The 24,332-nt window shown below is 41.5% G+C and overlaps 2 protein-coding genes across 2 annotated transcripts in view; one reads left to right on the forward strand and one right to left on the reverse strand.

Annotated features, from left to right (window-relative positions):
* The window catches only part of SETD1B (SET domain containing 1B, histone lysine methyltransferase), a 34,524-nt gene extending 32,194 nt beyond the window's left edge, over positions 1-2,330 (forward strand). The window contains exon 19 of the transcript XR_011854346.1: positions 2,260-2,330. The gene's annotated coding sequence lies outside the window, so the exon portion shown is untranslated. The remainder of the gene's footprint in view (positions 1-2,259) is intronic.
* A 10,833-nt stretch (positions 2,331-13,163) lies between these two features.
* On the reverse strand, positions 13,164-22,956 carry HPD (4-hydroxyphenylpyruvate dioxygenase). Its single transcript, XM_072143633.1, has 14 exons — positions 22,821-22,956; positions 22,676-22,702; positions 21,860-21,922; positions 20,849-20,953; positions 20,722-20,764; positions 20,375-20,457; positions 20,136-20,225; positions 19,809-19,912; positions 19,142-19,219; positions 18,171-18,333; positions 16,282-16,353; positions 16,040-16,162; positions 15,849-15,965; positions 13,164-13,955 (listed from the first exon to the last, which is right to left on the reverse strand). Exons 1-14 carry the CDS (start codon positions 22,821-22,823, stop codon positions 13,845-13,847), a joined length of 1,182 nt encoding a protein of 393 aa, XP_071999734.1. The 5' UTR covers positions 22,824-22,956; the 3' UTR covers positions 13,164-13,844.
* Between the last annotated feature and the right edge of the window lie 1,376 nt (positions 22,957-24,332).

Below are 24,332 nucleotides of genomic sequence, written 5' to 3' on the forward strand. Positions count from 1 at the left end.
GTTCTACAAACGGCAACTGTTTTGGGGAAAAAAAATGGAAAATCCACCAAAATGACGGAACAGTTTTTGATTCTCGCTGTGATCACATCTGTGCATTTATGTTTAAAAAAGAAAAGGAAAAATTAAGATTTCTCTGCTTGTGTATATAGCTAATTATTAATGAAGAACAGGTTTTCAGTGTACTTAGAAACTGCGTATTTTGTACAAGGTTTCACACAAAATCTCGAAGCATTTGTTTCTTGTAGAAACAAGTTGAATTTGGTTTCCCTTTGCTGATTTCTTTGTAATTGAGACAATTGCGTGTAAATAATTCAAGTGGATATTGTAATTTTTACTTTCTTTTGGAGTTACTGCTCAGTGCGGAAGGATTTCCTCTGCAATATGTTGGTCGTCATCCCACTGGGGAAACGCAGCCAAACCTTCTACCATATTGATAAGGAATCTGGAGCAAAGAAGCGTTGTATATTGGAGTGAACAAGTAGCAGATTTTAGCTTGTGTCAAGCTTTATATAACATGTACATTCTGTATAAATATTTTTTTTTTTGTCAAGCTAGATTTAATTTAGAAGCATTAACAAATTGAATGGAAGAAATGGAGACCACCCTTGCCCCTATTCCACACTAGAAACATTGTGTATTTATTACAAGTAGAGAGAATAAACCGGATGTATTAACACTTTTGCTGCCAGAAGCCTTGCATAGCATTTGCTTCTCACTGCAAAAGTGTTGGGCTGCTTAGTTTTGTTGTTAGAGCTAAGAGAGGTTTAGCTCTTAAACTGCCAGGAGCCAGAGCAAATCATCTGCAAAGCAACTCCAGCAGTTGCGACAAACGACTGGATTTTCGATATTTCATAAATCTATTTTTGTTTCATTTGTCAGATAAATATTGCCATTCTAGTATTTCCTAAAATAAAACACTATAATGAATATTTTAAAGGGGTTGTTTAAAAAATAAATCTAATGGCACACTGCTGAAAGTTTCATGGGATTATTTTGTATATAAGGATATTTTTAATTCACAAAAGTCTAAGGAAAACAAACAAAAAAAACAAAACACAGAAGCCAAGCGACAGGTTTTGCAATAAAAGAACTTATTTTTTCATTAGCTCCATTAGCTTTTGTTTTCAGGTCTCTGCTACAGAGATTTTGCGGGTTCAATATAATTATTTTTTAAGAATCTTCTACATTTAGGGATTTTTTTTTGTGCATATGAAAACTGCCTTGGATATATACTTTGTTTTTGAAGAAAGTGTTTTTTTTGTGGGTGTGTCTTGCCTGTATATATTTGTTCATATTTTTGTGAATTCAATACTCTGTACCATTGTATTATAGTAACTTTTATAAAGCAAACCATAAATATACTCACTTTTCTTACAGAAAACTTCAAACGTCTCCTTTCTTTTGTACAGTGTTGCTTGTATTGATATGTACCTGTGGCCAATTTTGGATTTTATTTTCTATCCTCAAACCAGAAAAAAATTAAATAATTCCAGACCTCATTGACCTATAATGGGGTCTGTTGTTTTTCGCAATTAAATTTTTTTTCATAATTCTGATTGAATTTGCTACAAATTCTTTAAAGGAAATCTCCTATGAAAATCAAGCACGATAAACCATATAACCTCATAGATCCAGGTAACATTACTGTGGTAATCTTCTTATATTTGTTATTCATAACCTCCTTTCTAAAATCTTGCTGATAAGCCTGAAGGGCCCTGGGGGGAGTTCAGAGCCCGTTCATGCGGCAGCTTCCAAGGCTGTGAAATTGCATCAGGTAGAGGGAGGGTGCAGGAGGACGACAGTGTATTGACCTGTAGAGCTGCAGCATGGAGGGGCTCTGGAAACCCTTGGAGCCCTTCAGGCCATTAGCATAATTTTAATAGTTTGGATCTACGAGTAAGTGCTCCTAATGCTTGATTTTGATGGTAGATTTCCTTTAAAGGGTATTCCCACAAAGTAAGATTCTTAAATATACCTAGGATAACAAAATAACACATTCTCTAATTTACTGTTATTTAACAGAAATACAACATTTCACAGATATAATTCTAACCTGTCTATATCAGTCCTTATGTACACAATTTCGGCCCCGTTATTCGACGGTTAATCTTCTCACTTTAGGGTTGGACAGGGCACATTTTTCTCATGAAAAGATTCTCCTGTCTCGCACTGTAGAGTATCTGCACCATGAACCCCCCCCCCCCCCCTGCATTCAAAGAGGAGCTCACACAGATTCTCACATTTTCACATTTCCTGCAGGCAAACAGCTGAAGAGATTAAATCTACAAGCTACAGGCAAAATGATATCTTTGTATCAGGAGAAGGAGGTACAGCAGACTGACTGTGTGTGTGTGACACAGCTGAGTTAGCAGAGTGTCATTGTGTGTAATATGGATCTCATCATCTCTGGTGTGTCTGATCTCTTTTTTCCTCTGTGTCAGATACCAGTGAATGTTCAGAAGGTAAATAAAAGTGTACATATACCTGGACACTAATAATGTAACCACATTGTTGGCTCGCAGCATCTCGTAGCACAAAGGGAATATAATGGGGCTCAGTTACTTACCAGTCCCTGCCGCGTTCCCCGATCCGGAATGTCTGACTGGAATTTATTGTGCCGTAAATCACTTAGATCATGCGCCCAATTTCCTGCATGTGTTGCTTCCCCGATCAGGGCTGTCGAAGTTAACCTTCTTCTTCCTTTTGTATGTAAGTGCATGTCTTGCAACACAAAAGTAAATTCAGCGCTCAGTCCGAATCTGTCGGATCATCCGACGGCCCGCCCCCCCCAATTTACGTTGCATGAAAGCTGGCACGTGCGACACATTACCCTTCTAAATAGCTGTCACAGTGGCGCAACTCCCCAAAATTTCCAAAATCCGACAAAAGTGCGTTCTGCGGACCCTTAGTAAATAAGCCCCCAATGTGTCTGCTTAGAGAGTCCTCGTCCACACTCTAAAATTTAACATTGACAATCGCTGAGTTATAGGAGCTAAAAACAGTCATCAAATGGAGTAAAATTGTATTAAAAAAAAAAAAAGTAAAAATGTTTATTGTGTAAACTAAAATTTGAGAACTTTCTTTCATGGGCAAACCCCTTTTAAGGAGAATTCGCACATAGCCTAAATTAAGACTAGCAAACCAAGAACATTGGGTCTAATGGTCTAATGGTGAGATCATAAGGCTTATCATACATCTTTAAAGGTAATCTGCCACTTATTTAGTTGCTGAGTTGCTCCCAGCAGCATCAATTTAACAATATGTTTATTAGGAGCTGTGTTCCTGTATTTTACCTTCAAAATAACTACATATTGTGTAAATTAAGTGTAAGTGCTCTGAGTTGCATCACTAGAGCTCCTCTGCTCCCTCCTTCCATTTTCTGCCGGTAATATTATGGCAGTGCAACCTTAAAATATTGATAATTTTTTATAGTTGTTTTTCATTCTTTTGATGGTCTTTTCTCAGAACATGCCTCTTTCAGTAGGGGAAATAAATATTTGATCCCAGGTTGATTTTGCAAGTTTCCAGATCTTAAAAGAATGAAGAGGTTTGTAATTTTAATTGTAGGTACACTTCAACTGTGAGAGACCCAACCTAAAAAAAAAAAAAATCTAGAAAATCACATTGTATGAATCTTAAATAATTAATTAGCATTATATTGCATGAAATTAGAATTTGATCCCATAGAAAAACTAAGCGCAATATTTGGTACAGAAACAAATGGGGGGTGAGAAGCTTCCTGGATTTCTTGACCAAGTTTGCAAACACTGCAGCAAGGATTTTGGCGCAGTCATCCATACAGATTTCAGGTTTCGAGGCTGTCACTGGGCAACATTTAAATTTTGGCTCCCCCCAAAGCTTTCTGATTGGGTTCCGTTCTGGAGTACTTTGAAATGCTTCATACAGTGCCACTCCATATTTTCCCTGGCTGTGTGTTTTGAGTCACTGTCATACTGGAAGACCCAACATGACACAAATCTTTAAAGGCTTAAGCCAACATAAATTGTGCCTTTACTGCCCTAATAATATTCCCTGAACTTTCAGGTATCATATACATACCGTGTTTCCCTGAAAATAGGACACGTCCTGAAAATAAGACCTACTGCCGTTTTTAGTAGGTTTGCAAATATAAGTCCTCCCCTGAAAGTAAGACCTTCAGATACCGTCAGATACCGATGGTCCCCCCCCCCCCATCCCCTTCCCTTCACGTCTGGTAGCTTTTGTTGGAGGTAGCCATCGCTGAAGTAACCCGCCGCTGGAGATGTTCGGGCATAAAGTTCCCCGCTGTCTGTGCGCCGGAGGAGCTGACACTATGTAGCAATAGTGTCCCCCCGTACTCCCCTGCGAGTGACTGCCCGGGAAAATTGAACTGCCGGCAGTTTTACTGTCAGTGGCTGCCGCTGCTGTTGCGGGCAGATGCTGTGTGGGAGCAGCTCCTGTTACAGAGTGACAGTGCACGGGGGAAAAGCATTTCCGGCAGTCCTCTGTGACCGCCGCGCCAGTGATCTATGCAGCAGCTCCAGCCAACAAGTTCAGCGCTGAGGCAGCGGGAGGTGACACGGTACATCTGTGCTGCAGCGGCACCACAGGCACGGTGCCAGATTTATCGCTAATAAGTGTTAATTTTTGTTAATAGAAAAATTCCCTGAAAATAAGACCTAGTGCCTCTTCAGGAGGAAACATTAATATAAGACACTGTCTTATTTTCGGGGAAACACGGTATTACTTACGTGATTTATACGCTGCCATTATTATCTACGATGTGAATCATACATGCCCTGTATTAATGTATGATCTATACACTACTAGTGTCTGCGCTCTGTCACTTATAAGCCGGTTATCTCTGGGCTCATGTCCTGGTGAACATCTACCGTAATACCTTTCACAGACACCCTGCTGGCTGCTAGAAGACCTTCCACTAGTAGTCCCAACTCTGTTATACATCCTATCTTCATTTCCTGGTGTCATGAGAAGTCTATGCAACCAAAAGCCTTGAGTGCTGTTCTGCAGCTTCTTCAAGAAGAGTGACAAGGTTAAGGTTAACACCCTGTAGACCTTTTATGCACTCGAGACCAAATTTCAATCCTCTAGTGACTTCAGGGGATCTGGCTGTGTGTAAAACTTTATGGTCCTTTTTTTGAGCTAATGCTGAATGCTCCTATCATCAAATGGCTGTATGTGAAAACGCTATTCTTTGTTGCTGTGGCCAAGGGATCTTGGTGAATTTTTTTTGGTCCTCAGATCAATGCCGGGTTTTCTTACCAGAAGTACTATATCTTAAAAACCTTATTCAAGAAACTTACTATTTCCAGATCCTCAAGATTGAGATCAAGTCAATTGGCATTTGTTGGATGTTGGGAGGGATTTTTTTCTCTGCCTTCAAAAGTCCTCTCTGTTCCCGTATTCTGGCGCCGTGCGCCATATATCACTATGTAGAGGGGCAGGGGCAAGCATCGCTCACCCCTCCTCCTTTCCAGTGTACCGAAGTGGCCCGCCGTTCTATGTTAGTGTGAATGCAGCCTAAGGAAATAAGAAGCGTTTTCCCTTCAGCATGGAGGTTCTAACAAATATCAGAAGCTAGCTACCCTTGCTGGATGGGTCAGAAGTGCCATCAAGAAGTGTTATAATCTTTCTGGATTACCATCTCCACTGCATGTTAAGGCTGATCCCACTCACTCATCAGCAACTTTGAGGACAGAAGCTGATCTCACCCCATTGGACTAAGCTTTATAAAGGTGGTCAACATCAAAACGTCACCATAATAAATCACATTCTGATTTGATATTTTTGGTTTGCTGCTTACGTCTCTTCTAGTCCCCCATTGGACTAGATATGTAAAACCGCTACACAGTCTTCCAACTTCCTAAATCATTACAGGCTAGACTCACTGGGGCACATTTACTAAGGGTCCGAACACCCCATTTTCGCCGGGTTTTGCAATTTTTTCCGTTTTGCTCTAAATTGGCCCGGGTTTTGGCGCACGCGATCAGATTGTGTCGCATCGGCCCCAGCTTGCATGCGACACAAACCCGGGGGTCAAGGACATCGGACAACCTGACTGATTCGGACAAACCATGAAATTTAAAAATCAAATTGTGTCGCAAGATCAGCACTCACATGCACCGGGAAGAAGGTGAACTCCGGCGGACCTCAGCGGGGAAGCAACAGATGCAGGAAATTGGACGCACGATCTTAGTGAATCGCGGCTGACCCGAATCCCGGTGGGGATCGGGACGGGTAAGTAAATGTGCCCCACTGACTACAGAAGCGTCTGTTTTTAGCAAAAAATGCTACAGCTGCCGAGTTAATCCTACCCTTCTTAAATTAAATGCTTGCCAAGTCTCATTGTTTCTATTGTGCTGCCTGAAGGACGACCAGGAAGACTAAAATTTACATACGAAATTTTCTTTTCCTGTAGTCCAAACGCAGCACAAGACACCCTCGCTTAATTATATAATGATCTCTATTGCTTCATTACAAAAACAAGTGGTTGTTCCTTCTCTCCGCCTTTTTATGGGTGGCCTACTTCTTTGATTGGTCTTTGCTTTCTAACATGTCTTTATGTGATTGTACCTAGGGGACCTGGTCTCATTGTTTACCTTGTGCTGCTTTTGGACTACAGGAAAGGAATTTCAGTAAGTACATTTTAGCCATTCCTCCAGACCCACCAAGTGGAGTTCATACTAAAACGTTCCATTTTGGTTTCATATGACCACATGACCTTCTCCCATGCCTCCTCTGGATCATCCAGAGGGTCAGTGGGATGCTTCAAACGGGGCTGGACATGTGCTGGCATGAGCTGGGGACCTTGCATGCCCTACATGATTTTAATCTGATGGTCAGTTTTCTGGAGTAGAAGGAGGGAAATAATCACAAATTATTGTGCAGTGGAAGAACTTGTGATTAAAATGACTAATACACCACCTCCACGCCATGTGTGTGTGGAGGGAGGGGGGGGCACGGGGCGTACCTGTCTGCATTCTTATGAGAACCCAGCAAACTTTCATTTGCTGATTTTCACACAAAACTATGCCAGGTCGGACCTGGTGTAGTTTTGCGTGACGGCCACGCCACCCTATGTGTATTTCTAGAGGTTTATGCCTCTTGATGTACCTGTCAGGATGTTAGAAGGGCGTGGCCGCTATCTACATTTCCCCCATAGTTTTTATGTATGTCACATTTTACTGTAAGTGACTGTGGTATTTTTAGGTGCATAGTTTTGAGATGTGCTGTACTAAGCTGAAGATAACTTATGGTGTATTCTGTAGCCATAAGTTATGCATGAGAGAAGTTGTTAAAGTTCTGTAACTAATGAACAAGAATTGTCATCTGTGAGGAGCTCACCAAGATGAAAGACCAGAACAGATCACAGATAGGAGGTCGTAGCTTTGACTGATTTATATAGTAAGTGATGTCTGTATCTACCTTATGGCATACCTGGACTGCAGTATATCTCTGTTGCTATATAGCAATGTGCAGTATATTCCCAGGTGGTGTGTATGTGTATAAATATATATTTGTGTGTGTAGGTATGTACATGGTGCATTCATTACTGCAATATTATTACTATTGTACAAGTGTGTGAGTATATACAGTGCTCAAATAAAGGGAACACTCAAATAACACAGCCTGGATCTGAATGAATAAAATATTCTCATCGAACACATTGTTCTGTACACAGTTGAATGTGCTGACAACAAAATCACAAAAATAAAATCATCAATAGAAATGAAATGTATTAACCAGAAGAGGCCTGGATTTGGAGTCGCCCACAAAATTAGGCTACATTCACACTACAGCATGGGCAGGGCCGGATTATAGGCGGGGCTCCCGGGGCTCGAGCCCCGGGGCCCCCACCATTTTGCCCCCCCAGGGTCCCCAACCAGATCGCGTCCCCCGGTTCCCGACTCCTCAGCCGCCGCCTCCCTTAGTCGTCCGCCCGACCTCGGCACAGGTCACCACCTCCACGCATATCCCCTTGCATGGCCTGCCCGCCCACATGTCCGCCCCTCGGCACAAGTTACGCCTCCCCGCCCTTCAGCTGCATGGCCGAGCCGTCCGCAACCTTCCCGCCCACCCCGCTGCATTGCCCGGCATCCCCGCCCGCTCGGAATCCCGCTCGCGCTCCCCCCCCTCTGGAACAAGCAGCCTTACCTTGCATCCCCACGCCGCCACCCCCCCTCCTGCCGGAACAGACAGCCATCCTCCACTCCTCCCCGCTGAAACATTCAGCCGCTCCCCGCATCCTCCGCTCAAACTCCCCCCCCCTTCCTGCTGGAACATCGAGCCGTCCGCCGCTCCACCGCCCCCCCCCCCCCGGCCGGAACATCCAGCCATCCTCCGCTCAGAACGCCCCCCCGCCGGAACATTGCGCCGTCCTCCGCTCCACGCGCCCCCCTCCCCCCCGCCGGAACATCGAACTGTCCTCCGCTCCACGCGCAACCCCCCCCCCCCCCCGCTGCCGGAGCAAGAAGTCGTCCTCCGTTCCGCCCTCGTCCCCCCCTCCCAGAACAAGCTGTCATCCTCCGCAAGGCCCCCGATGCCAGCCCTACCCCCGCCCGCCCGCTGGAACAAGCAGCTGTCTTCAGACCCCAATCCCCCCCCCGCCCGAACACCCTCCTGACGGGACAGCCGAACACCCTAAAATGGTAAGTATAGATTACATATTTATTTATCTGTGTGTATATATGATGTATATTGTGTGTATATATGTATATACTGTGTATATACTGTGTATATACTGTGTATATATGTATATACTGTGTATATATGATGTATATATGTATATACTGTGTATATGTGTATATATGTATATACTGTGTATATGTGTATATATGCATCTACTGTGTATATAAAGTGTATATATGTATATACTGTGCATTTGTGTATATACTGTGTATTTATGCATCTACTGTCTATATATTTATATACTGTGTATATATGATTCTACTGTGTATATAAAGTGTATATTTGTATATACTGTGTATATGTGTATATATGCATCTACTGTGTATATGTGTATATATGTATATACTGTGTGTATATATGTAAATACTGTGTATAGATGAATATACTGTATACACGCATATATTTGTACAAGCATATATATGTGCACATTTAAATATATGCACATATATATATATATATATATATATATATATATATATATGTATATATGATGTATGTTTATGTTTATATGCTGTGTATATGGTATGTATGTATATGCTCTGTATACTGAATGTGTGTGAAAATGCTGTATATACTGAATGTGTCTGTATTTGCTGTATGTGTGTATATTCTGTATGTATATGCAGCATGTGTGTATATGGTGTTTTTATACTGCATGTATATGTAAATATGGTCAGTGTATACTGTATGTGTGTATATATATATTGTATATAATGTGTATGCCGTATGTGTGATGTATATATACTGTATTTGTGTATATACTTTATGAGTTTGTGTATACTCTGTGTATTAGTGTATAAATGTATATGGGTACATAAATGTGTGTGTATACTTGTATATATATGGGTGCAAGCATACGAGTGTAGAACTTTATGTGTGTATATAAAGGTGTGAATATATCAGTGTATAAATGTGTGTAATTGTATAAACTGCGGGACTGGATGTCTGGTGTGGGCTGAGGTGTATGTTAAATGGGACTGCATATCTGGTAGGGGTGAAGGTAGATACAAAGATGTGTTACTGGGGGTGAGGCGGCTGTGTATAGCTGTGTTACTGGGGGTGAGGCGGCTGTGTGTAGCTGTGTTACTGGGGGCGAGGCGGCTGTATGTAGCTGTGTTACTGGGTGCGAGGCGGCTGTATGTAGCTGTGTTACTGGGGGCCAGTCGGCTGTATGTAGATGTGTTACTGGGGGCCAGTCGGCTGTATGTAGATGTGTTACTGGGGGCAAGGCGGCTGTATGTAGCTGTGTTACTGGGTGCGAGGCGGCTGTATGTAGCTGTGTTACTGGGGGCCAGTCGGCTGTATGTAGATGTGTTACTGGGGGCCAGTCGGCTGTATGTAGATGTGTTACTGGGGGAGAGGCGGCTGTATGTAGCTGTGTTACTGGGTGCGAGGCGGCTGTATGTAGCTGTGTTACTGGGTGCGAGGCGGCTGTATGTAGCTGTGTTACTGAGGGCAAGACGGCTGTATGTAGCTGTGTTACTGGGGATGAGGTGGCTGTATGTAGCGGTGTTGCTGGGGATGAGGCGGCTGTATGTAGCTGTGTTACTGGGGATGAGGCGGCTGTATGTAGCTGTGTTACTGGGGGTGAGGCAGCTGTATGTAGCGGTGTTACTGGGGATGAGGCGGCTGTATGTAGCTGTGTTACTGGGGATGAGGCGGCTGTATGTAGCTGTGTTACTGGGGATGAGGCGGCTGTATGTAGCTGTGTTACTGGGGGCGAGGCGGCTGTATGTAGCTGTGTTACTGGGGGCAAGGCGGCTGTATGTAGCTGTGTTACTGGGGGCGAGGCGGCTGTATGTAGCTGTGTTACTGGGGGCAAGGCGGCTGTATGTAGATGTGTTACATTGGGAGATGCGGCTGTATGTAGCTGTGTTACTGGGGGCCAGGCGGCTGTATGTAGCTGTGTTACTGGAGACGAGGCAACTGTATGTAGCTGTGTTACTGGGGGCAAGGCGGCTGTATGTAGCTGTGTTACTGGGGGCAAGGCGGCTGTATGTAGCTGTGTTACTGGGGGCGAGGTGGCTGTATGTAGCTGTGTTACTGAGGGCGAGGCGGCTGTATGTAGCTGTGTTACTGGGGGCAAGGCGGCTGTATGTAGATGTGTTACATTGGGAGATGCGGCTGTATGTAGCTGTGTTACTGGGGGCCAGGCGGCTGTATGTAGCTGTGTTACTGGAGACGAGGCAACTGTATGTAGCTGTGTTACTGGGGGCAAGGCGGCTGTATGTAGCTGTGTTACTGGGGGCAAGGCGGCTGTATGTAGCAGTGTTACTGGGGACGAGGCGGCTGTATGTAGCTGTGTTACTGGGGACGAGGTGGCTGTATGTAGCAGTGTTACTGCGGGGATAGTGGATAGTGAGCAGGAGGACGTGTATGCACTGAGTGGGGGCCTCCACCAGATTTTGCGCCCAGGGGCCCCCACCAACCTTAATCCGGCCCTGAGCATGGGGGACGTATATACGGCCGATATACGTCCCCCATACACTTCTATGGGCTCACGGTGCCCTATGGGAGCGGTACGGTGCAGTACACGTGCAGCACCGTACCGCTCCGTAGCCCGGGAAAAGATAGGACATGTCCTATCTTTTCCCGTATTACGGCGCAGCGGCCATATATCACTATCCTCCTCTCCCCGCGCTGCCGTGCTACGGTGCAGCGGGCTCACGGCAGTGTGCATGTAGCCTTAAAGTGGAAAAATACACTACAGGCTGATTTAACTTTGATGTTTGTAAAACAAGACAAAATGAGCCTCAGTATTTTGTGTGAACCAGCGGGCCAGTCCATCTTGCAGGAACTGTTGACACACTCCAGCCACATAAGGTCTAGCATTGTCCTGCATAAGGAGGAACCCAGGGCCAACCACATCAGCACCAAATGGCAGTCAGGCTGCCTTTGGCGCGCACCTGTCAAACTCTGTCACATGCTCAGTGTTAACCTGCTTTCATCTGGAGAGCACAGGGCATTAGCGGCAAATTTGCCAAACCTGTTGTCCTCTGGAAAATTCCAAGTGTCCTGCACGGTTTTGGGCTATGAGTGGACATCAGGCCCTCATACCATCCTCATGGAGTCAGTTGTTTGTGCAGACACATTTGTGGTCTCTTGGAGGGCTCTGGCAGTGCTTTTCTTGTTCCTCCTTCCAAAAAGGTGGAGGTAGCGGTCCTGCTGATGGGTTGTTGCCCTCCTGCAACCCCTCCACATCTTCTGTTGTAGTGGCCTGTCTCCTTGTAGTACCTCTAGCCTCTGGACACTATGCTGACAGACACAGCAGACATCCTGGATGAGCTGCCCTACCTGAGCCCTTTGTGTGTGTTCTAGAGTCCGTCTCATGCTACCATGAGTGTGAAAGCACCACCAACATTCAAAACGGACCAAAACATCAGCCAGAAAGCATTGGTACTGAGAAGCGGTCTGTGGTCACCACCTGCAGAACCACTCCTTTATTCAGTGTGTCTTGCAAATTGCCTGTAAAATTGATTGTCCATCAGTGTTGCTTCCCAGGTGGAGAGTTTGATTTCACAGAAGTTTGATTTACTTGGAGTTATATTGTGTTGCTTAAGTGTTCCCTTTATTTTCTTGGGCAGTGTATATTTATGTGCACCTATATTTGAGTGTTTCTTATGTATGGTGTGTGTGTATGTGTGTAGAGTATATATGGTTCTGTTTTTATATATGCGTGTAATCCATATATAGTGTAAGTGTATATGTCTGTGGAGTGTATATATTGTATAGGAGTATTCTGAAGTGTAACTTGCTGGATGGGGCCGGCAGCGAGGCTTTAGGTATATGGGGATTTCAGTAGTAAACAATAAAGGGACACATCAGATGCGTGTGTATACATGTTATTTCTCTAGACTTTGCTATTCTCAATACAAGCCTGATTTAAAATAAATCTAATATTGGGGTTGTTAACTTACTATGACTAAACAGCACTAATATATCTAATGTTTCCATTTGCCACAGCTTCCAATGATATGATTTGAAACTATAAGAATAAGAGCAGATTCACATTGCCGATGTTGGTACGTGAACCATGGACTATGAAGAGGCCTGTGGCATGGACCAATATCACTGCTGGGGTCTTGACTCCATGCATGCACTCCACGACACTTTTCGTGTTCTGGGATCATAGACAAAGTCCAGCGCAGTGCATTCACACAACCGTATGATTTCTCCAGTCCCATATTTACAGGCCATATGAGCCCGTATATACGTGGCGTTTTTCATCCGTATGCAGCACGTATGTAACCCGTATTTTATACATCCCCATAGACTTCTAGGGCATAAAGAACTGAAAAACGGGAGAAAATAGGACATGCTCTATATTTTTATACGGCTAGTATACGATACGCTACGGTGTCAAAAACTGCAATATAAATGGTTGGACGTATTGTCCACTGAAATGAAGGTGGCCGTATGTAACACGTAAAAAAATGGTACAGTACGGATACGGCCATTTTCATACGTCTGTGTTAGTGTAGTCTAGGGTGTGGTCACACGGTCCATTTTTTAACTAACTAAAAACGCATGCATTTCAGCCCGTTTAAAAACGAACCAAGTATGGACCAAGAAAGCACCATGTGACCTCACCCTCAGGGCTAAAACGCAATTGCCGTTATCAGTCAGGGATCACGGAACATGAAAAGTGGCATGTCATGGACTGACCATGACACTGCTAGAGATGGGATTTGGCTTGCTGACATTTTGGGTTGTCTTAGAATGTAACAATGTCCTTCGTATAGACATCAGAAATAAGGAGGAAAATAAGTTTATTAATAGGTGAAATAAACTTCAGACTGGGTACTAATTTATCTTCCAGCATCAGTCTTTTTGGAATGATCTAGTCTGAGCGTGCCCTGTCTATAGGATTAGTATTATCTTCCCCAATTTCTATTAGGATTCTAATATCTATATCAAAACAGTTGCACATTTTGTTACATAATTGATGGTCATTAAACATCCTTATAAATTACATTAAGGAAAAAAATTACAAATGATATCAATGTCATGCAATGCCCACAAAAACTTATAGAAGGGTTACGTAAATTGTGTATTGATAGCAGTTTGGGAGGAGCACTTAAGTATGTTATTTAATTTCATAATATATAAAAATTTAGATTTTCTGTGGCACAGTACATGTGTACCCTGCACCCCCCCTATAAGCTTTCTATTTCTCCATTAGATGTTAGAACAGTAAGGTTTCCTCGTGCTGCCTGATCCATTTCAATAGCCTCGAACAAAGACTTGAAATTCCCAGCGCCAAATCCCTAAAATATAAATTAATTGTTAGAATTATAATAATTTCTCCTAAGAGTCTGTTTACACCTTTTCTGATTTCAGTCTATATTATATATGATACTGAAGACACAAGCTTTCTTGCTGACAGTGTAGAAACTGTAGGAGTCCAAATTCAATTGGTATGTACTGCCTTTTAGTAAACACAATTCTGCAATTTGATGTAATCTAAACATTATTCATGTATATCATAACCCGTCTCCAGACTGCAGTAAGTGGAAAGGTGACCAGGCATCCATTCACTTTTGTTGAAGTTCTGAGAGTAGTTTTCAGTTATATGGCATATCTGTTAAAGACTACCCTTTAAAGATGTCCGTGCGTGAGAAACACCAAGCTACTGGAACGATCCATAGTAGTAGAATGGGCTCCTTGCCAGTGAGTAAAGATGCAACAAAACTTTAAAATCTGCCCCATTTATATTATCCAATTATTGAATGGAAGAGGTATATGTAGCAAAGCCCTGATCGGTGGCTTTAACTCGCTGTTTCACGGAAGTACCATCACTATAGGTATGGGTGGAGCGGCAGGACAAAAAGGCTTGCACCGAATGCGTTTTCAAGTAATACGGCTTTCTTCCTCAGGGTAGAGCTTTCGTCTTGCTGCGAGTTTAAGTCACAGGCCAGGGGTTTGATGCATATACCTCTTTCATTCACTTATTGGATAAACAGGGGATAGTTTAAAGTTTTGTTACATCTTTACTCAACCGGCAAGGAGCCCATTCTACTTCTGTGGATCATTTGACCTTCCAGCAGCTTGGTGTTCCTCACAACGGGCCTCACAAGCCGCATGTTAGTTTTATATGCTTCCCAATATACCATGTATCCAATATCACTTGTTAGATCATATATATAGAAATCAACGCAGGTATCGCTCTATATTATATATAAATGCAATAATCTTTATATGAGAAAATGGCCTCTCATATTATACCAGCGAAGACATTTTTTCCACATTCGTACTATTCCATTTATTGTCGTGACACCCCAGATACTTTTTTCTTTCATTTAGGTTCTGACCATTCTCTAGTATCTCACAGAGAGATGAGACAGATCAGATATTGACCTTTCCTCATTCCCCTGAAGCGGCGCTCCGCATTGTATGCGACGGCTCTGAATCCAGTGCACATGATGATGTCATCGGATCACGTGTGCCGACTGTAGAGCCAATGCATACAGCGGGCGTACGTCGAAGAAAGAAGGAAGCTGTTCCTGCGCTGCTTCGGTGGAACGAGAAAAGGTGAGGGTTTTTTTCCCAGGGGGGGGGGGGCAATGTAGCTGGAGGGGGGGATACAGTGTGCATACAGGGGGAGGGGGATACAGTGTGTCTACAGGGGGAGGGGGATACAGTGTGTCTACAGGGGGAGGGGGATACAGTGTGTCTACAGGGGGAGGGGGGCTACAGTGTGTCTATAGGGTGAAGGGGATACAGTGTGTCTACAGGGGGAGGGGGGATAGAGTGTGTCTACAGGGGAGGAGGGGGATACATTTTGTTTACAGGAGAGGGGGGCAGTGTGGCTACTGAAGGGCGGCCCACGAAGGGGACCACAGAGGCTCTATCGCCCAGGGACCTACTAAAACCTGGAGCTGGCCCTGGGTGCTGAGTGAAACCTGTGTAATCGGTTCACCACCACCACTCTAATACAGATGTGGATCAAGCATTTAGATATGAATTGCACAATTTATAGGGTCACAGGAAGATTTTATAAAGAGTCAAAGAGATGAGCAACTACCACCATGAGTATGAGGTTAATGGAAGTGATGGCTCTCTAATTGACTGGCCCTAACAGAAGTATTGGCATCATGTCTGTACTTGTCCATACATCTATTTTTTATTGCTTATCTTACTGAACTAACATCCATACCTACCTGATGATTATGACGTTGAATGACTTCTAGAAACAAGGTTGGCCTGTCTTGGACTGGTTTAGTAAAAATCTGCAGTAAATAGCCTTTTTCATCAAAATCCACCAATATCTTCAGTTCCTAAAAACAGACCATCTATATTAATGATAGATTATATTTGTTGTGTTGTTGATCAACATCAAAGGCATACCAACCTCTAGCAAGTCAAGATTTTCTTTCACTTGTATTTTTGCCGTTTGCAAATTTTCCCTTAGTGTCTCATAATAAGTTGATGGAACAGACATAAATTCCATGCCCCTTTCTTTTAAGTTGGTGATCTGCAAAAAACATAGTAGGTTTACTGACAAAAACATATATACTTATATGACATAAACATAAACTTATATAAGAAACTCAAGTAAATGATTTTTTTGATAATGAGATACAAAATACTTACTGCACTTATGATATCTGAGGTGTTTAGGGCAATGTGTTGTACTCCTGGGCCACCATAATATTCAACATATTCCTATAACGAATATAATTGAAGATCAAAGTTGATATGTCATCATAATTTGTTTTTGTATTTGCCCCATTGGCAGGTCTCCAATACCAAGCCCACTCCCCCCTTTTCCATAGATAGCATTGAGCAATTGGACCTGCAGTAACATGGCATGGTCACTACAAAGTTGGCAGAGCTGTGTACCAGTAGGGGTGCCAGGTGTTAATCCTCCAAGGATCTAATTTGCAAAAATACATCATCAATATTAAAGAAACTTTAACCCCATTAACGCCAAAGCCACTTTTCACCTTCCTGACACGGAACATTTTTTCAAATCTGCCCTGTGTCGCTATAAGTGGTTATAACTTCGGAACACTTTAACATATCCAAGTGATTTTGAAATTGTTTTCTCATGACACATTGTATTTCATGTTAGTTGAAAAATGTTGTTGGTATATTTTGCGTTTATTTATGAAAAAAAACGGATACGTGGTGAAAATTTGGAAAAAGTCTCAATTTTGAAATGGAAAAGGTTCTACTTTTTCCATACATAGTCATAACAGCAAAAACTTGAAACTTAACACAACTTAAACTTGATAACTAACATTAACCAAATGTCTGCTCTATGTCTCCATGGTTTTTTATGCATTCTCTCATTTTTATAAGATGTTATGGGGCTTTGAACTTTAGGTGAGATTTCTCACATTTTCATAAAAAGCACAAAATCCTGCTATTGAGGGACCTGCTCAGGTTTCAAGTCACTTTAAGAGGCCTAAATAAAAGTAATACCCCATAAATTACCTCATTATAGAAACTACACCTGAAGTTTGTTAACCCTTTAATTGTTTTACAGGGTTAAAACAAAATCGGATGCAATTTTGAAATTTACATTTTTTGGATAAATTAATGTGTTTTTCAAAAAATGTTCACATTCTCAGTGTAAAATACCACACAGTTTGATACCCAATTTCTCCCGAGTATAACAATACCCCATATGTGGTGGTAACCTGCTGTATGGGCACACGCCAGGGCATTGAAGGGAAGCTTCTCCATTCAGAGCAGATTATGCATTGTCCCTTTTTACTGGCTATATAATCTTTATTTTTTTGGCAATTTGGACATATAGGGCTTATTTTCTGCTACATTAGATGCAAATACAAATTACAAATACTTACTTTTAGTGGGTTATTAGCCCATTGATGAGATTTTAACTCTTAAATGTATGTAGGAAAAAAAATGTACATTTTTGTTTCCTTTCTTCTTGTATTCTTTTGGGGCTGTACACCATACCATAAAAATAACATATTATCTTTGTTCTATAGATCATGACGAATACAGTGATACCTCATTTATATAGTTTTTTTTTTTCTTTTTACATTTTTACTGACAGAGCTGGTTTAGGGCTTATTTTTTACATGTTGAGTTGTCCTTTTCAGTGGTTCCACTTTGGCGCACATAACTGTTTTGATCACTTTTTAGAACATTTTTGTGAAGAGATTTTATGAAAAATTTACATTTTTGGCAAGTTTTTCAGGTTTTGTTTTTCTGGCGCTCACAGAGCGGGTCCAATAATGTTATGGGTCCAATAGAGTTATGGTACAATTATGGTACCAAATATAGGTACCAAACAGTTTTTTGGTGATCTGTGTTTGTTTTTTTTTACTTTATTATTATTATTTATTCAAGGGGAATACATATTAATTTTCTAATGTATCTGTATCAATTCTTCTTGATTTTTTGCCCTCTCGGCTGTATGTAAACAATGCAGGCATGGATGCCCTTCTAAGTCACTTACATATGTTATGTTGTCTTTTTTAATATGTTTAATAACATGGACTTTGTACCTGGATCTGGGACTTCCTCTTTCCAGCAGCAGGCTCATTAATAGGCATCTTAATGGTTTCCTCATAGTTGGCGACAACAATAGAGCGGAGTGCACTGAATTCTGTATGAAGTTGCTTGTCATCTACGGACCAAAAGCGGTGAAACAAAAGAGATTTCTGGTACCTAAAAAGATGGAAAGAAAATTCTTCACTTTACCAAAAATGTCTTGACTTTGGAGTGAGCCATTCTTGTAAATTATTATGATTAATAAAATACTGGTTATTGCTTGTAGATGTTCCTGTGGATAGGGGCTAACTTGTGTTTGTGGGAAAAAGTTACAATTGGAAAACGCTAAGATGTGGATATCTCTGGTTCTGTGAATCATCCATACACAATGCAGGGGGCTTATTTACTAAGGGTCCGCGGATTGCATTTCCACCGGACTTCACAAGGTTTTCGCGGATTGTGTTGCACGCGATCGGATTTTGGCACAATCGCGCTGTCTTTTGTGCAACAGAAATGGGGGGGCGGGTTGTTGGACGATTTGACGGATTCAGACTGAGTGCGGGATTTAACTTTCAAAATGTGTCGCAAGACATGCACTTGCATACACCGGGAACAAGAAGGTGAACTCCGGCGGACCTGAGCGTGGAAGCGACAGATGCAGGATATCGGACGCACAATCTTAGTGAATCGCACCAGAGTGCATTATCGTTGGAAGAATTCACTTCGGGTGAACTTCTCAGACAGGTAAGTAAATGTGCCCCATTATATTAAAGGGGAGATTTCCCTGTGTAGATATTTGAAGCTGGCCACAGTCATGATGTTTATAAACATCCTTTCTGCACGAATCATGTTCATATAGTACGTATAGTATATAGCCGCATGGGAGTGGTGAAGGGGTTAAATTAATCCAAAGTTTCAGAAGGTTGAAAAAATGTAGAAGTCATTTAAGAGAGAAAGTTGTACAGCCGATGAGATATATATTTACCAGTCAACAACTGGGACCATTTCATCATCAGGTTGATTTCCTACCACGTGGTCAATGAAACTAAGTTTGCAGCTTGGCCTACAATATGAATAAATACCAACAATATCAGGTCTAATGCACATGAAAAACTATTCACACTGGATACTGAGCAGTAAGGAATACTAACTTAGTTCTTATGTGGACAAAACAATACACAATAATGTCATTGATGAATGTACAGCTTTAAAGTGAACCTGTCACCGCAGGGCCATTTTTAGAAGTAGATTGGTTCCCAAAGACACGATAATGCATAAGGCAAACATACTTTTTTGAATCGTTATGAAATTAAAGTACTTTAAACTTTATTTGTCTCCCTATCAGCAATCATAAGTGAGTCCCTGGGGGGGGTGCGAAAACGACCAACTCACCATGTCCGAAAATGCTCGCCCTCTTCCTTATTGAAACCCACCTCCCTCCTCCTCATTCCCACTTCAGTGTATCTTGTTCTGATAGGCAACGCATGGACAGAGAGTGAAGACTTCACTGCCTGCTGCACGGTCATCTGCTTTGCTATCCGCAGCAAGTAGTGAAGTCTCCAATCTCTCTGCGCATGCGCCGCCTATCATGGCGGAGTGTATGGGAGAAGTGAGATAGTTTGGTCAGCCTTACTAGAAACAGAAGCACTTACAGCTTTGGCAGCAACGGATCCTTAAACAATGGTGGTTGAAATCCTGGTAAGAAGATGCCATTGTAATCCAGCTTCTCCACCAATGTGTGTGTTGTATCTCCATACTGAATACAGAGCGGGAAAAAAAAAATATTTTAAGAGGTTTTAGTTGTGATGGATTGCAATCCAGGTAACTCTTCATTGTACAAGCGGTCCCTACTCAAGAACACCCGACTTACAGACGACCCCTAGTTACAAACGGACCTCTGGATGTTGGTAATTTACTATTCTTTAGCCTTAGGCTACAATAAACAGCTGTAACAGATATATATATAAATATATAAATACCGTTTGAACAACTGCAAATTTCACTCTTCCAAATTTATCTTCTTCAATCCAGGGCTCTTTTACTATTACTGCCCCCCGTTCTCTGGCTTTCTGTTACAAGAATATCATAAAACATAAATCACATTATTGTATTTCAGTTAGTGTTGTTCCATATGTTCCATGAAGCACATGATTATCTTTATCTATTACAGCTCTTTTACAGTGAATATTTACAACTACTAGTTCTAATTTATAGTTACCTTAACAAGAAAGTCACAGTCTTGAACTTCAAATGCTACATCTTTCACACCATCACCATGCTTTTGTATATGAGCTCCAAATTCTGTAGAAGAAAAGATCGACCTAAATATATCTATGAATGTTTCCCAACAAAATATATTTTTAGCCACCTAGATATATCTAAACTGACCGTCAGACAAAGTTGCTGATATCAACGTATTAAAGTGCAGCATAAAATTTATAGTTAAAAACATGGTATTTTCACTGCTAAAAATTATATTGTGCTGTAGTATCCAGGAGTCTAAATGAACCTTCTAATATTCTTAAAGTTTGCAACAAATTTTAATTTAATATTTAATGAAAATACCTTTATTTCCCGGAGTAAGCGGTGACACGAAGAGGAAAATTATCTGTGTGGATAGATTAGATATTCCTTAGTATTGTCCTATGAAAATGGCTAATAACCAAATTCTTACAAGCTTTCCTCTATATACCTTGTCTTGCTTCACGACATGAGTTACTAGCTCCCTGCTACCAGTCTCCAGGCCCTTATATGCCAATGGTTCAAATCCCATTTTATTGCAATAAAAAGAAGCAGCCTAAAGTGGAAAAAATAAACATATCTTAGGTGAAAAAGAAATGTACAATAAATTACATGCAACAATTTCAAATACACAAAATAGAGATCCATTCACATGAGTCTTAGAGAGTGATCTAAACTACTTATCATGATAGAATTGTTGGCCAATATATATTTTTATCAGATATGTTGTATACACAGAGTATCTATAAATTGTATGTATGCTCAAGAATATCTTAAAAAAAGAGAATCCGCCATCACGAGTTACAAAAAATAACTTTACGTTACCTTTCATGCCAATATTTCACCTTTACCCTAGGATAATCTTATTGACAAAGCTGCAATGAGGTTATGAGAGAAGCCAGTCCTGATTCCAATGCAGAATACAAATTTCAGCTCTACTATTATATTTCCTTGCTCTGTTATTTTAAAGGTAGAATAGATGACACTGCTTGTATCATGCAAAAAAAGCTTACATCACTTTAATCCATCTTGTGTTTCAGCTTATGTGGTCTTTGACCAAGGGTCAAACTCCATGTATATTAGATTGTAAGAGTCAGTGCTATTTGCTGAACAATATTTAATGCAACATAACTATACATTTTGTTACAAATACAGGAGCCGTGTAATATATATATTAATATCAGCATTTCCATTAAAATGTAAAGAATCAGTGCTCATCATGACCTTCTATGTCACTGTGACCTGAAGAAACCTGATGTGACACATCTCGGAGACTTTCTCTGAAGAATTAGAATGTGTTCCTACTAGAATCACCAGATGTGGTACACATCATAAGTAAAAACAGATTCTGAAGGGACCTCAGACCCTCCCCTGCAATAACCAATCACACTCCACTATTACAATCATGCTACATTCCGAGGAATTCTTTTATCTTCAGTTTAACTCATTTTGTGCCACCTACCTGTTTTGCATTGCTGACCCACAAAGTAATAGAGTGGAAACTGAGAAATCTTCCTTGTTCATGCTGAATTGAATACAACAAAGGTTTATTTTTCATGTTGATAAATGTTTTTAAGCAAAACCAGTAGTTACAGTATATTCATGAGATAAAGTTAGTAACGGTATAATTATTATAAGATAAGGATAACAACATATGAATGAAAAATGTACTAACAGATAGGGGTTCCATTATTTGTGTCATTTTCTCATTCTACTTCTAATGTGCTCTACATTACAGCTCAAATACATAGTTTGTAACCAGGTATTTCACTTGTTAGGTTAGTAAATAAATTTCGATGCAAGCATTTTATGGATATATAGCTTGAAAGCAGCACAATGCTTGCATGTTGATTTCATCCAAAAATAGCGCCAGCTCCACATCATCACATTTCAGACGCTATAAATGTGCCCCGTTAAAACTCAACCAGGAATTAAAACTGAATGTCTAATATAAATGGTACAAAGCAATTACCAAATGCTGAAACATCCTGAGATGTTCTTCACAGTTAGTAATAGAGCATGCACTTATACACTAACTTGTTGTTAATGCCACTATAGATCAAAAGTGAAATCCATTTTCCTATGAATCGCCCCTGCATACTGCATTCTTTCTGGCATATATTTTTACCAATATTATCAATACACTCAGATATGCACAAAATCACCAGACTAGTGATTTACTAGATAATAGTTGTTCTACGCAACAGAATACCATTATTATTTAATTCTTACTTTAATTATCCTTAGAATACATATTATATGTAAGCAACACAATTACCTTTTCACCTTTGTCAGTATACGATGTCTAGAAAAAGAGACCAATACAACAATGATTTTTATATGAAGTTTTCATAGTTATTAAATTTGATCATTATAACTCTCCTATACTTTATATATCATTGTATCAGATATAGATAACTTACCATGGTCCACTGATTAAATTGTATCGGTGAAAGTTCCTGATATGCAAGGACTCTGATGCTGCAGTCACCTCATATAGGGCTTGGAAGATAGGACATCCCATGTGTGCTCCTCCTTAGCCTTTGTAATATGAGGCAGCATAATCTACAGACGATGTCTATTGCATAATATCTGCTAACTCTGAAATGACAAACAAATATGATCATATGGAAATGATAAAATAAATAATGAGTTTCATAAAAACGTATACTATAAATTTAATACATTCATATAATAATAATAATAATAATAATAATAAAAAACGCATTGAAAACTTTCTATGTTCAGTTACATGAAGGGGCCTTAGCAATATAGGGGTCTTTTGACTAAATATTTGATGGCCGGTCTTAATGTCATCACCATCAGTTTGAGGTATAAGAGGAAAAAATCGGATCGCTCACCCAATCACCTAGATGTCCTCCTGCACCCGATGCCTGTGGTGGTGCACGCCGCCAGATCCTTGACTGTTGAGATCCCAAAGTATAGAGCACATTCACGGTCAGCGGCACTCAAGGAAACCACAACAGAATTGGTGCAAACGAGTCCTCTTTATTTGGCTTTAGCCATGCATGAATACATGGATAAAAAGAACACGTGAAATCGACGCGTTTCGACGTTCTTTGCCAGTTTTCTGTCTTTGCAGCGAAAAGAAGTGCTCTCACATGTATTTATGAAGTGTCTGCGGCAGTTTTGTGGCACTGACGCCGCTGCTCCACAAAATTCTGAACATAAAGGAGCGCTCCAATGCCGATTTGGACGGTGCGCCACATTTATTATAGCAACTCAACAGAAATGTGGTGCACAACCGCAAAAAAACTGGTGCACTCAGTTTAAGCATCATCGGAGTGTGCAGAGTGGGCCAGATTACTGAAGGCCGTGCACCAGTATTCAATCATCTGGCACACTGCACATTAGTGAGGCAAACTGCACTATTAATAAATCTGGCCCATTGTTTTTTCTCTATTGGTTGGAGTATCCCCATATATCTAAAAATAATGATGAGTGGGGGGGGCGTGTCCTGACTGGCGATGTAGAAGGACGCATGCTGCGGAGCTCCTTCCTAACATCCTGCTTATCATCCTGCATATTGGCGAAAAATCACCCTAACTCCCGGGAAAGGTGGGAGCGTTACACCCTGCACTAGGTGTACCTACTAACCGGCTTTGAGAGGTCTGCAGACAGTCCTGGTCGGCATCGGGTGCAGGTCCGCGGAACGCTGAGGGCGCCATCTTGTCAGCACGAGGTGGAGAGGTGCCACGATAGCTGCTTCGAGGACCGGAAACGGATCGGAGTGCTAAAGACCAGGGTAGGAGCGGGGATCGCACAGCAGAAAGTGCCCGACGGCCCCGGCAAACAGAAGAGGAGGCGGGCGGATCGCTCCGTTTTCTGCTGCAGTCGGCCATCTTTGCTCGCCACGTGGTGGCCTATATTAGCAGCAGCGAACTTCACATAGCCGCCGGACACAGCTACCGGAC

Source organism: Engystomops pustulosus, chromosome 1 (genome assembly GCF_040894005.1).
Source record: "Engystomops pustulosus chromosome 1, aEngPut4.maternal, whole genome shotgun sequence".
In the NCBI taxonomy this organism is placed as follows: domain Eukaryota; kingdom Metazoa; phylum Chordata; class Amphibia; order Anura; family Leptodactylidae; genus Engystomops; species Engystomops pustulosus.

Excerpts from the sequence above, each read along its gene's own strand:
- HPD (XM_072143633.1), bottom strand. Across the intron at positions 19,220-19,808 it reads GATCCGTTGCTGCCAAAGCT|GCCAAGCTGCAAACTTAGTT; the intron begins GTAAGTGCTTCT and ends TTCATATTGTAG. Across the intron at positions 16,354-18,170 it reads AGAGGAAGTCCCAGATCCAG|GAATATGTTGAATATTATGG; the intron begins GTACAAAGTCCA and ends TATTCGTTATAG.